The sequence below is a fragment of the Haliaeetus leucocephalus genome, unplaced genomic scaffold, assembly GCF_000737465.1.
Source record: "Haliaeetus leucocephalus isolate CR32 unplaced genomic scaffold, Haliaeetus_leucocephalus-4.0 Scaffold848, whole genome shotgun sequence".
NCBI classification, from domain to species: Eukaryota; Metazoa; Chordata; class Aves; order Accipitriformes; family Accipitridae; genus Haliaeetus; species Haliaeetus leucocephalus.
This window is the reverse complement of record NW_010973284.1, coordinates 3,521,016-3,535,297: the sequence shown is the minus strand read 5'-3', so window position 1 is coordinate 3,535,297 and position 14,282 is coordinate 3,521,016. Positions and strand designations below refer to the sequence as shown.

Sequence of the window (14,282 nt, the reverse complement as noted above, 5' to 3'; positions counted from 1 at the left end):
ACGCCGTGGCACACCACGGTCCTCTTGTCCTACACTGACGGCTCAAACCAGGTTTTTAGCTTCCCGGTGGAAGCCAACACCTAGAATGAGGCTGGGAAACCATAAATCTGGGCATCGCAGACACCAGATTGCTTTCAGCAGCCGCGCTCTGCACAGAGCTCGGCGATAAGTAACAAAAAGTCTGCGCTTTGCGCCGCTGATTTCTTGTCTGGGGATGCATAAAACCTGGGAGATGACAGATCGGCACCTCAGTCCAAGAGCATCCCCGCGCTTGCTCTGCCGGAGAGGCGGATAAACAAAGGCGGCCCTCCCCGGTGTCCGCAGGCAGCTGCCACTGCTGTCGTGCAATAGCGAGAGGGGGAAAAAAAACAAAAAACCCCCCCAAAAAACCAAAAGAGGTCTGCACTGCCAGGATCCACGAGAATGGGATGCTCCCGGCGCTATCCCGGCCCTTTTATTCTGTTGGTACCCGCAGGGAGCTTGGCCCCGGCCCCTTGGACACCTCCCCTCCCCGGGGGTCTCCTTGCCCAGCCGCCACGGCTGGATGCCAAGGGCAGCGCCATACGGTGTAACCACTCGGCACGGCACGGCGAGGAGGAAAACGTCTCGTTTGGCCACAGAGAGCGGCTCGGCCATCCCAGCAAAATTGCTCAACGATGATTTGTACCAGGCTGCAGCGGTTTTGTGCCGACGGGTGCTGTCGGGTGAGATAGAGGCCTGTCCGAATCCCACACGGGACTGTGCGGGCAGAAGAGTTTGAGAGCCCATCCGACGGCACCCGGAGATTCGGTGTGGTCAAATATTTGGCAGGGAAGTTTTCTGATGCCGTTCCTTAATTTAGACAACCCCACCGCTGGTAAGGACTGGTGGGTGCTCACCGATGCTTCGCACTGGCTGGTCGCGACAGCAAGGGAAAAGGGAGCGTGCTGGGAAATGCTAACTTGAGGATGTTTCCAAGAAAAAAAAAAAAAAGAAAAGATGGCCATGTCTGCAGCACTGAAACACCCAGGTCTTGGTTCATCCACGTGTGGGCACGTGGTGGTTGTGCTCGGCCAGCCTCGTGAGCTCACAGCAGCCTAAAGCAGCCGGAATAACGGTGCCGCGCTCCTCCCAAAGCTTCCCCAAAAGGTTGGCTGGATCCCCGCGTCCCATCTCCATCCCCTTTTCCAACCACCGCGGCCCCGTGCTGCCCTATTCCTGCCCCATCATCAGTTTGTGGCTCAAGCCCCAGCTCCTCGCAGAAGAGCCCCACCGCTGGGCTTCCCCCCGACAGAGCGGCACAACCCCCAAAATTTGGCTTTTGGAAGCGCCAACAAGAGCATCTCTAGCTCCCAGGGGGCCGCACGGATTATTTCACCAGGCCACGGCGGCGAATCCTTCGGAAGGAGGGAAGGCAAGGCAAGAAACCATCTTTGCAACCCCAAAGTTGAATAATTATCCCCTGGGCTGCGAGAAGCCCTCTCCTCCTCCCCAGGCACCAGCTCCCAGGACCCACCAGCACCCGGGGAGGGGACGGCACCGCCGCCCCCCCCCCCCCCCAGTCCCCGGGGTTTTGCCGAGGAATGCCGGGGGCGGCGGTGGAGAGGGGGGGAGCAGCCGCGGCGCTGGGAAGGGAACCAGCTGGAGAGCCGCAGCCTCATGAAATAATGAAATGCCAAACCAACCCCTGCATCTTCCACAGTCTCTCAGGTCACCTACCAGATTAGGAGGCCTGTTGCTAAGGCAACCATATCTTGCAAGTGCTAGCTGAACTTCCCCATCGTTTTTAACCCTTTAAGGAGCAAAAAAAAAAAAAAAAAAAAAAGAGAAAAGAAAAGAAATATATATATAAAAAAAATAATAAAAGGGTAACGCCAATGATGCAACCCGCAGGAGACCAGCGGAGGCAAAGGGGGGGGCGGCTGGGAAAGGGAAATAAAAGAAAAGGCACCCCAGCAGCCACCTCCCGCACGATGCACGCCGCGCTGGCTCCCTTCCAGGCGGCTAATAAAATTATTCGGCATCCGCACACGCACGCGAGACCCGGCAAACTTTCGATGCGCCTGGCATGGCAGCAGGGGGGGTGGGGTGGGGGGAAGGCAACAAAAAGTCAGGTTATGCATATGAAATGGGGGCAAACAAAGCAAAAATGGAACTTTTTTTTTTTTTTTTTTTTTTTTTAATACAAGCCCTCACGGCCTCGCAGACACTGGGCAAGCCCTGCCACCGCGGCAAGCAGCCGGCAGGCCGGCGCCGCGCAGGAGGGGACAGATGGCCGGCGCTGCGCCCGGCAGCAACGTCGGGATGGAGGTGATGGGCGCCTGCGGCCACCCCACCAGTTTTGCTGCAACCAAGGGCCAGGAGCATCCGTGACAGGGATGCACGGCTTGTGCTCTGCGACGATAAAATACAAGAAAAATAAAAATAGCTCCCTCACCGCCCAGGGATTGCATTCCAGCGGGGTGATGGGGAGCACGGTCCCCCGCTCTGGGGGGATAAAACCCCATTTTGAAGACACACAAGCAGGGAGCCCTAAATATCGCAGCTTGCTGGGATAATGGGAAGGCCTGCAAGCAATAGGAAAAAAAAAAAAAAAAAAGGAGCAAGGCAATGCACAGACAGCACAAGGGGAAAAAAAAAAAAAAGGAGGGAGGGGAGAAAGAGGCATGGAAACGAGGAGAAAATGTGGAGCGGCATAAATCAGGCGCGCGGGGGGAGCCGGGGAGGCACGGCAGCACGTGCTGCGTTCCAAGCGCGCGGGCAGCGCACGCGGCCGGCTTCTGCCTGGCAGGGTTCGCGCCGGGAACCAAACCGGCCTCGTGCCCCAGGGAAATGGGCTCCCACCTTCCCCCCCACCCGGGGGTGCTAATTCGGTGTGGGGTATCAGCTCTGCCACCCAGCAAGCCATCGTTCCCCTGGTAAAATCTCTGTGGGAGAGAAAAAGCCTCCACTGGCACCTGTGCAAAAGATACTCAAGGGCAAAAATTTAGGGGATTCCCCTTTTTCCTGCACCACACCCCCCCTCAGGTCAAGGTGGGGACAGCAAGTGTGACAATTCCTGCTGAATTCCCCTCAAATGAGGGCAGCAAGATGGAAACTTGCTCCCAAAGCCACCTTCTGCCCACCAGCCTGCTCCAAAAATCGCAATAAAGAGAGGTGCGAGGGTCTGTGCAAACCCAGCCCCGCTTCGCTCCGGGGTTGTGGTGAGATGGGCTCGCGGCCGGGCCACCGCACCAAGGGGCCGCCGGCATTGCCGCCCGGCTCCAGTCCTGCCCTCCGGCCTCGCCCCCACGCCGGCACCCCCGCACCTTGCCAACTAGCTGGCGGGAGAAACTTAATTAGCCACGTCCGTCAACCCCAAACATCTGTAACCAGCAAATTTACAACCAGAAATAAAGAGGAGTGACCTTCGCGGTGTTGAAAGACGGTTGGGTTCTTGTATTACAACGGCGGGGACAGGCAAAATTCATTATCTCTAATAGCCATCCTTATAACCAGATTAAACACAAAGGCAGCAATTCCGTATTCCCTGACGTGCCACCGTCCCCATCCCGAGTGGAGGGGAGCTCCCCTCTGCCACGGCACCGCTCGCACAAACCCCCATCGCTGCAAATTCAGTTGATGTTTATGCACGTGGCCATCTCCATCCCTCCTACCTGGGAAAGACAGTATCCCGGCTCGTCCCACCCCACCGGACTTGGGGACACCCAGCTGGCATCTCATCCCTCCTGGTCCTTCTCCAGGCAGCGCTGGGGAGATGCTCGGCTTCCCTGCGAGCATCCCAGGGGGGGTACCAGCGGCGAGCTCCCCCCAGCACCAGGGACACTGCGGTGGTACCCAGAGCGGGTGCTGCAGATGTTTGCTCACAAGATGCAAGGGAAAAAACACCTGGTTTCCAGCACACAACCAACCAGAGCCCGACCCTCCAGAAATAATCATCGTCACGTCTCGGCGCACGTAACGTTCCCAAGCACGAGGGCTTTTGTCCTGAAGACGTAGCCAAGGCTTTCACCTCTGGCTGCGAGATGCATGCGGTGCCAATCACCGGCCGGGGAGCGGGAGCCTGTTATTTTCATCAGAGGATGTTCTCTGTGGGGACCTTCAGCTGCCAGCCAGGAGAAACAAGCCACTGGAGAAAACTCGAGCCTCCTAATGGCTTTTTCTTTACCACCCCCAGCCCCGGCAGCAGCGTGAGGGCAGCTCCTTCTCCAGAACATGAGCACCAGCGGGGCCAGCTGGTTTCTCCTGTGTTCAGCAGCAACAAGTCCAACTGCTTGGAAAACACTTAAGGTGGGGGGAGGAAGCTTCAAATGGACCAGGCGGACGGTGCTCCGCACTGGAGCAACAGTAAAAGTTAAAATTAATTAGCTGGCAGGATGACAAAGAAGCCATTGTGCAGCACGGTGGAGCAATCCAAGTACAAAGGCTTTATATAAGTCATGTTGAAAACTCCTTGATGACTGCAGGTAAGGACGGACAAGCTGTCAGGACGTGCCACGACACCCTGAAGGGCTCAGGGACAAGCAACTAAATGTGCTTTTAATGATGAAACGAGCCCTGGGAGCCCCAGCCTGGATCTTCTCTCCAGAGGAGCCTGGCAAAGGCGTGAAGCACCTGGGCGTTACCAGTGCTGCGATGCCCAGGATAAAACAAAACCAGCCGGTTTGGGTTTTTCCCTGGAAAATCAAGCTCGAGCTGGGCTGAAGATGCCCACGTGCAACACGGACCAGCGTTTGCTTCCCTGTGAGCTCCCGCCTCCATCCCCAGCCGTACCCCACCGAAAGCCCAAGAGACGAGACCGAGCGTTCCAAGCGTGGCTGCCCCTGCCTCAAACCAGACCCCAACGGGGTCTTACAAAACCAGACCTACCTCCCGGTTCACAGCTTTCAGCGAAAGACCCCCAACAGCCAAAGGGTTTCCATCACCAACAGGCAGACCCGGGTTCCGCTCCTCGGGGAGAAGCGGGCACCCTCCCAGAGCCGCCGGGAATGCAGGAGGAGGGCAAGGGGGGGCTGAAGCTGCGACGGAGGGTCACCCCAACGCTGCTACTGGCCATGACCCCCGCCACCTTCACCCCCCCACCCCACAGGCAGATGGGCGGTGGTGCGGAGGGAGGCTGGCTGTGATTTATACCCCACCAGCTGCACAGCTCTCCTGCAGAAAGGAGTGGAGGGGGAGTGAAACACCTCTCCCTCCTCCTCCTCGCTGCGAGCATCGCTCCCAGGCAGGGGGATGTGGGGGCTCAAGCAGCCCCTGCGCCCCACAAGCTACCCTTATCCCAGCGGGGGTCCCCCAAAAACCAGGGACGAGCACCCATCGAGTGCCCGGCAGAGCAGGAGGGCAAGGAGGATGCTCTGCCGGGCTTTGGCAGGGGAGCAGAGCCGAGCGCGACGCCGCAGCCTTATCTGCCCACCCCAAACCAGGGCACGCTGCGAGGAAGCGCCCTGCCCCCTTCCTCGGCGTGCACTGCCTTTTTTTTCCACTTAAAAAACCCCAAAACAACAAACCAAGCTCCCAGCTCCTCCCCAGCCCAGAAGCTGAGCTGCAAGGCGCAACTCAGGGCAGAGCTGGGCACCACCAGCTGCCCCTGGGGGTGATGCAGGGGCTTTTACCCCCTTACAGTTACCAGAAATGAATAAATAAGCGATGCCAAAGCTTGGGACACCCTCACAGCAAGCCTATTTTGGGAGGAAAGGGGAAGACAGCCAGCTCGCCTTGGCAGGCATCCATCGGTGCTGGACCAGGCACTCCGGGTGCAACGGCAGCCGCACGGGTGGGAGCTGGGGCAGGAGAGGGATGCAGGAGAAAACCCAGCTCTGGGCCGGCATGCCTGCAGGAATGCCATGGGATGCGGGCACCACAGCTGTGCCGGGCAGGTGGTGCTCCCCAGCAAGTCAGAGCCGCTGCAGTGCATCCTCTGCTTCGGTTTGTAGCCAAAAACATCCCAATTATAGGTGCGAGCTCAGCCCTGTGATGTTGTAAGAAACCAGCCCAAATCCAGGGAAAACAGGAGGGAAAAACCCCCACCAGACCCCGTTTGAGGCAGGCAGGAGGGGCGGCGAGAGCTCATTTTCACTACAGAAAGCCGCTGCACCCCGGGAGGAGAGGCGCCAGATCAAATGTTCAAGGGTTGATGCAGAAACATTAAGAAAAAAAAATTAAAAAGAAAACGTTAGCTTAAGACACAGCTAGAGGTCTTCCTTTGGACTTTATCTGGAGGCGGCAGGCTGCAGTGGTGCTGCCTTGCACATGGACAGACAGACAGACCCCACAGCCTCCTGCTTGGCCTGGGGAACGCAGAAGTGGAAATCACCTTGCTAAAAGCCACCGGTCCTGGTGACGATGGCCATGGAGGAGGAAGAGTAAGGCAGGCTGGAGAGCACTTGATGGCCGGGTGCAAAGTGCTGCTCTGCTGACCCAACCATGTGCCAAATATATAGGCCCATGCACCTGTATCTATCTATATCCATATTTATATCTTAATTCTGTATATTGCATAGATATAATTGCATATATACATACACACACACACATATATTTTGCTTACACACACACACATATATTTTGCTTAATTCTGATGTTAGCAGCACCCATGCACACACCATTAAACTCAGGCAGGAGAGTGGGCATTTCTCCTCTTCTCAAAAAAAAAAAAAAAAAATTAAATGCACAAACCTGAGACAAAAGAAAAGGTGGCCTTACCGCAGGGGGAGCTGCACCCCATCCATGTCCAAACCTTACCCAAAGCTCCCCCTGGGTGCCCTTCTTGTCCCAGCCGGGGACGGGGGATGGCCATCACCACCACAGGACACGGGGACAGGCATAGGGAGGTGGAGGCAGGTGGGCAGCTGGGTCCCACCGCACATGGGAAGCGGCACCCACAAGCAGCCACCTTGTATTTTGGAAATCCCCCCCTCTACTGCACAGCTGTCGCTTTGAACTCAGCTCCTGGCACTCGTGGCCACGAGCAGGAGTTTTAAGAGAAGAGAAAAAAAAAAAAAACAAAAAAAAAAAAAACCAACCCCAAACCGAGGCAGAGGCAAGGTATTTGTTTACTCGCAAAAAGCCGTTTTTGCTCCCCGCCAGCCCAGAGGAAAGCGCTGCTTCCGCCCCGCCGAGCCCCCCAGCCCCGCTGCGTGGGGGGGTTTTGTCTCTCCCCCCCCCGGGGATCTGCAGGGTCAGGACTCGGAGGGAGCCGCTGCTGGGAAATAAAAGAGGGAACGTGCTCGTGACTGAGCAGAAGCCTCAGCGGGAGTTTCATAACCTGACCCGGGAGCGGGATGCTGGCGAGGCAGCCGTGTGATGCTCCTGGGGATACAGCCCGCTCCGCGGTCCCCACGGGCACAGCGGGGCCGGACCCCCGCCATCGGCCGGGCTGGGATGCACCGGGGGGGGACGACGACACACGCGAGCTGCTCCAGGCGCTGCGTCTCTCCCTCTGCCATCCCATCTGTTTATACGGCTCTCAAGGAAAAAGGGGACCAAACGCCGCTGCGGCAGCTCCCCCAGCTCCTCTCCAGAGCACCCCCGGTCAGCGAGGGCTTCACGCAGCCCGGTGCCATTGAGGCGGTGCCGGCTCTGCCGCGGGGGCCACGCACGGCGGAAGAGGAGAAAGAGCCGGAGCCCCTCGCCCGCTCCCCAGGACCGGCTCCGGCAGCTGTTTCCAATAGATCCAGGGACGGCTTTACAAGAGAAAAATAGGGAACAAAAGGTAGGAGAAAATCCAAGTTTCCAAGGTAAGGAAGGAAATGATCAGGAGAACAGGAAAGCCTCACTCGTACCCAATACACGGCGTCCTGACCTAACGAACCTCCTCGCTGCCCGCCGCAGCAGGACGGCGAGCCCCCCCGCCCCGTGCCGGACTGACGGCCAGCCTCCCCGGCACGGCACGGCACGGCGGCCCCTCGCCCTCTTTGTTCCTCCGAAGGGACCCCAGAAAGCAGGGGAGGGCAGAGCTGCGAGCTTTGTGCTTGCCCAGAGCGGAGCATCTGCCGGGGGCGGCCGTTTTCCCCACCGAGCCGGCGGCGGGTCCCCTCGCCGGCCTCACCGCGCTCGCCCACGTGGCCGCGGCGCCGCCGGGGCAAACAATGGGATGGCGCGGGCCGCCACGCTTGCCACGCAAGGCCTTCCTCCTCCTCCTCCTCCTCCAACCCGCTGGGGGCTCTGCCTGCCACCGGGAGCTGGCCCCTCTCAAGCGCTGGGTGGGAGGAATTAAAAAAAAAAAAAAAACCAAAATAAATACAGAAAAGAAAAGGCTCAAATCTGCCTCGTCGCCGCACTTCGGTTCGTGAAAGGCGAGGGCGCGCTGACCCGCGCGCGCCGAGATGGGCAACGGGGACGGCAGAGCAGGGACCTCCCTGGGCAGCACCCAGGCTCTCACCCCGGCACCCGGGGCGCAGGGGGTCCCCGCCTGCAGCACAAACCCCCACCTGCCCTCCCATCCGTCAGCCAGGATGGAAGAAATCCTCCCCTCTCCTCCCGTCCCACCCCCGGCTTTTCCAGAGAAACCCCTCCCAGAATTGGAGCCGGAGAAACTTTGCATCTTCACACCATTTGTTGACATAAAATCCATCCCCTGCCTTACTTTTGCAGAGGCACTCGGGGCGGGGTGGAGCAGGGGGGAACGTCTGTTTCCATTTGAAACTGTCAAAATTAGCATTCAGTAATTAAAAATCACACCCTTTCTCTTAATAACCTAACCAGCATGATACAATCAGGTTGTGCCAACTCTTTAATCTAATTGACTAATTACAGATTTTAATTTAGTCAGTTACTGAACAACTGTTGACAATTTGTTTTCATTAGGGACAGAACAGGATAAATATTTAGGCTCCCCAGTCAAAGACTAAGACATAAGCTCTGGGCTCTGACCTCCGGTTTCGCGCCGGCAGCTTCTCCATCGGCATCACCCATGGAAAGGTGCCTCTCCGAAACGCCCCAGTCCCACCATCGGGAAGCGTGGCAGCAGAGGCTGCCCTGTCGTGACAGCTAATATTGTTTAAAATATAAAATTAAACTAATCCAGCTTTGCACGGTGCCCCAGCAGAAGCGGGGTTTAAGGGACGCTCAGGCTCGCAGGCGGGATGGGGACACCAGTACCCTAAACTGGGAGGGAAGGCTGAGCCCAGGACACTGCTGGGAGAGGGAATGTCTGTATTTTTTTTTTTTTTTTTTTTTTAAAGTGTGGGGGTTTTGCCCGGCCCCCCCGGGCCCCCCGCCACTCCCGAAGGAAACTCCTCTCTCCGGTTACCTACCGGGGAACCCTGTCCCTGCAGAGCAGAGCTGGATGGAGCCCAGACAGAGCGCAGTCCCACGCAGAGACGGGACGGAGCTGTGCGTGCCGCCCTCTGAGCCCCATGCCTGGGGCTCAGGCAATGCCCGTGGGGGCTCCCAGGGACCGCACAAAGCTGTTCCCAACCCCTGCCCCTGCGTTGCGCCAAACCTGCCCCAAAAACACCTGCTCTCCCACATTTCTTATGCGCTGTCTGCGGAGGGCACGTTGCAGAAGCACTCGGGGACCACCACCACCACTGCAGAAGCACTCATGGGCCACCACCATCCCGCGTGCTGGTCCCATTCCCACCCCACGCAGCCGTGGGTGCTTGGAGCAAGAGCCCCACAGCCTTCGCTGGTCCTGGAGCAAGACGACAGGCCACCACAGGAGAGGTGACAGTCACACCGAACCCCTCGTGCACGCAGAGCATCTCCTCCCAGGAGAGGACCCACATGGCCATCTTGCCTGCCGAGGTGCCACGAGGCGGCCACACGAACCCCGGGGAGCAGAAGATGCTGTGACAATGAGGAGATGCCCCCCCTGCACCCCGGGGACGCCCGTCCCACAGCCAGCTGGGGCATGATGGGCAGATCCAGCAGAAAAGGACCGTTTCCCACGCCTCGCCTCCAGAGCATGGCTGGGAGGGCACTTAGAGCAGGGGGAAAAAAGCTGGGTTTGGGATTCACACTCCAGTGCCTGGATGACCCCCCCAGGCCGTACTGCCAACAGGCAAAACCCTTCCAGCCCCTTGGGTTTTACCTGGTTTCCCCACTGAGCAGTCTTGCATGCTAACACCAGCAAGCCTGGATGCTACACCCCTCCATCTCCAGGGGCTTCAAAAACCCCCTCGCCAAGATCTCAATCCAAGGGGAACTGTTTCAGACGGTGGGGAAAAAGGAGGAGTGCTGGTTGCCCTCAACCAGGATGGGAGGGCAACCACACCATCTTTTCCCAGACCAACCGCCACCTTTCCAGCAGCAACCGCCCCTGCTGCAGCAGAGCATCCTTCCAGACCCAAGTTAGAAAGAACTGCAGCAGCTTTCCAAAGTTAAAAAAAAAAAAAAAAAAAAAAAAATCAATACTTTGCGTTAATGGCAAGTTGAAGCCACCGCTTCATAGATCTTGCACTGCAAAGAAAACAGCATTTCAAATGTTCCCAAGTGTGGGTCCTTCTCAGGGGGGAGCTGGGGGCAGCAGAAGAGGGGAAGGATGAAGTCAAACTCTCAGGCAGCCAAAGGCTACCCTAATTTTTCTCTCCTGCACGTTGATGCTCCGAGCTGGCCGTGCAGGCAGAGCAATACCGCAAAAAGTATGTAGCAACAGTCAACTAGATTTAAGTTCATTTTCTGTAGCTCGAGGCCAAAATCGACTGAAGTGGTTCTGGTGATCAAGTTTTCTGCAATTCCCCTTTCTATGTATTACCTCTTTGACAGAAATTCACTGCGGTATTTAAACTGGCAGTCATCACCGCTAACTCAAATTGTATTGGCTTTCATGGCGTTGAAATGCTCAACTGCGACCAGCCATCGGCCAATTCCCAGATAACGCAGCGGCTGAAATCCCCTGTCATGCCGAGCGATCCCGTTGCAAGCTCGCCGACGCCAGCAGCGTGCCGGAGCGCACCGCAACGCTGGTGCACTTGCCGTGGGGCTTTGCCCAGCGGAAGAGCCCAAATCAACGGCTGTGGGTTGAGTTTTAGGAGTCGACAGGTGCTTCTGGTGCTGTTAACTTGGATAAACTCTTGATACAGGTGGGACAGGCTGACTAATAACCGATCTTCCAACCAGCACAACTCGTTAGTTGCGTTAACAGACTGGCAGCCGTGCCAGAGATGGAAGGTAAGAGAAGTGTGGCGTTCCTCCTCCCTGCGCCAGGTGAATCCTGGCTCCCATCACCCCCCTCCCAACAAGCACCTCTCTACCAAGTCCCAGCAGCCTTTTGTCCCGGCTTCGGAGAAAAACCTCAGGGGAAAGGTAAAAAGCAATATTCCTCAGCCGCTGCGAGAGCCCATGGCTTTCAAGGGTGTCCCTACCCCCAAAAAGAGCAGTGGGATTTCTCCTCCTTTTTTCCCCTCACTAGAAAGAGTTCAACATTAAAAACTGGAGGGGGAAATTGGCAATTTGTCCTGCTGCTCCTAATAGTTTTCATACGGTTACGCTGGGAAACGAAGTGGAAATGACACAGCAAGCAAATCCCACCGTTAGCACCTTGCTAACGAGGTGCACCGCTCCCCCTCCTGAAGATGTGTCTCCCAGGTGAGCACCCCTCCGGTGCCGGCTACGGGAGGGCTGCACGCCAAGCCCTGGCTGGCCCAGCACCGCCGCGCTGCTCCCGGAGCATCCCCCTGTTTCATCTTTAGAGTGGCATGGTAAATACATAGTCTTCGGGTAAATAAACACCGTATTTCGAGCAAACACCGAGCTGGCTGCACAGAGGTTGCCCATCGTTGGCCAAGTGTAAATATGATGCTCTACCAATCTGGGCCAAGGCTTATATCGGAGTATTTTTAACCACAACCACCGTATGAAGTGACTCATGACTCACTGGTCCAGCCCCATTGAGGGCTCGTACCCCATTTTAGCTGCCATGCACTGGCTGATGGGTTGTGGCGTTTGGTGCTTGATAACAACCTGTATTCCGACTCCGGCACCCATCGGCGAGGCCAGCCACCACGCTCACCGGCACTGGCAGCCCGCCCCGGCACAGAGGCTGGTGAGAAACAAGGCGCTATTCACACTCCCCCAGTTATCATTCGGTTCTTTGGTCAATATTTAAGTTTTGGCCGGGTAGGTCCCTCACCTTGTAAAGTACACGCTGTGCTGGGAAAACACCGCTCCTCAGAGAGGGACTGTGCCGTGAGCATCTGCCACCGGCCGTGCCAGGAGGGAGAAGCACAGCCCCTGCTTTGAGGCCAAAACATGTCTGGGGAAACCAAACCAGTGCCACCAAGCCAAGGCACAGGGGAGCGAAAATCTTCTTACGCGTCAAGGTAAAACCCAAAACGTAAAGCTCTTGGGGCTGTTACAAAACTGCATTACACCAAGAATTAAAAACAATCAGGATTGTGTCTATTTACTGTAAGCTTAAAGCAACGTGTATTAAAGAAGTTTATGCGAATCATCTAATGCACTCCAGCCTATTGTTAGAATTATTACCAAGCTAAAAAAAGATTAATTTCTCTAAATACACTAAATCCTCAGACACGATGAGGAAACTGCCGTGAACGGAGCATTACCACATCTTGGTTGCTAATGTCATCTTCACCTGCGGCTTTGCCGCCCAAAGATCTACCTTCGCCTTGCTCCCGATGAGCTTGCTGTCCCAACCGCGCTCCAGAAAAACCCAGAACTTGGCCCAAAACGCCCAGGGAGCGAGCAGCTGCCCGTGCCAAGCCGAGCGCTGGTGGACGTGCCGCCAGTTGTCAGCTCTGACCCCTCGGTTCAGGAGTTCACCATCTTAATCCGACCCAGTAAAAACAAGCGATGCAGAGAGCGGCCACGGGGAGGGACGGACAGACGGACAACCCCCCCACCTAGCAAATACCCAGACCTGCTTCCCTCCATGCCCCAGCGAGACGAGCATCTTTCCCCCCCCCCGGGCAGAGAGAAGAGGCAGCTCAGCAGCCAGCCCAGGCTCTCTGGCAGCCCTGCGCTGCCCGTGCCCCGGGGCGACCGCTGCGGCCAGCGCCAGCATGCAGGAGCACCGCGGAGGTCCCCGAGACGCTCGCCAACAAACCCTCGCGCATCCCAACCCAGGCATGTCGAGGCAACGAGAAACTCGGGAAGGGAGGAAAAATGGTTTCCATACCATAGGCTCCCCGGAGCAGACAAAACCAGCTCCTGCTACAGGGTTTAAACTCACTTGACTGGGGTCCAAGCCCGCAGCCAGGTGACTAATCCTTCGATGCAAATTCCTCCCGATGCTACGGACGCGGACGACGCGCGCGGGACGGGAGCGGGCAGCCCGCCCGTCGCCCACCGGAGCCGACACGCCACGCGCCCTCACTAAGAGGTGTCTTTTTGGGAGGCACCTCAGCCTCGGCATCCTGCCCCAAAAGCATCACCCCTGGTTCACGCTAACACCTCTGAAGAGGACGACCCAAAACACCGACAGACGAGATGCACGCCGTCAACCGACGGGGGTCTGCAACACCACCTTCAACGATCAAATACCTCTGCCTTGATCAAACACCTCTACCTCGCTGGTCTCGAGGGAGGACTCAGACAACCAAGGAAGCCCCCCAGCCTTGCCAAAGGCAAGGAGATACTCAGTGGGGCGTTCAACAGCGTTTTGAGGAATCCCCCCCTCCTCCCCACCGCCATCCAACCCCTGCCCACCCTTTGAGATGTCCTCAGCATGAAATATCTCACCATCGATCCTCTCGTAAACGCTTTGTTGTCCATTGCTATGCAAAACTGCTTAATTCTACCAGTAGCCTGAATGCCTTTAAGTGCTCGAGATAAGTATCTGAGCTAATTTACATAATTGCAACATTATGAAATACTGTTCAGTCAAATCAGAACATTGTTGGTTAAAAAACCCATGCTTTTGCCAGTGGGTTACGTTGGCTCTCGGTGCGCCGGAGAAGCCGGAGCTCCCCAACGCTGTAATTACCGCGAGGATTAGAAACTTGTTACTCACGTAGTCATGAAAGGCTTTCGCTTCACTCGAATGTTCACAAGTGTCTCGCCTTTCGGGAGCTGCGCAGTAAAGGTCCCAAAACACGCTGCGTGGCGGAGAAAGTCGAGAGAAGAGGCAGTTACTCATCGGGGCTCGTGCACCGAGGGGGGGTCGGGGGGTTGTCACCGCAGGTCAACAGCTTCCCATCCATGGTCGGGGAGGGGACCTCAGCCGGATCCGGCCGCGCATCCCAACTCGAAGCCGCTTGGGCCCCTGGAAGTGCCCGGCACCGGTGCCCCCAGGATGGGTGACGTCGGGTGTTTTAAGAGGCAAACCCAAGCTTTTGGGGCTAACAACCGCACCGCTTCAGGGACCTCCCTGACCCTCCCGGCCCCACTCCCACCACCTC

At 57.1% G+C, this 14,282-nt stretch overlaps 1 protein-coding gene across 4 annotated transcripts in view; it reads right to left on the bottom strand.

Moving 5' to 3' along the window:
* SSBP3 (single stranded DNA binding protein 3) overlaps positions 1-14,059 on the bottom strand; it is a 54,595-nt gene extending 40,536 nt beyond the window's left edge. For all 4 annotated transcript variants that reach the window (XM_010582330.1, XM_010582331.1, XM_010582332.1 and 1 more), the window contains exon 1: positions 13,895-14,059. In XM_010582330.1, the coding sequence (XP_010580632.1) occupies positions 13,895-14,020 (126 nt within the window). In that variant the 5' untranslated portion in view covers positions 14,021-14,059. The remainder of the gene's footprint in view (positions 1-13,894) is intronic.
* Positions 14,060-14,282: the final 223 nt, after the last annotated feature.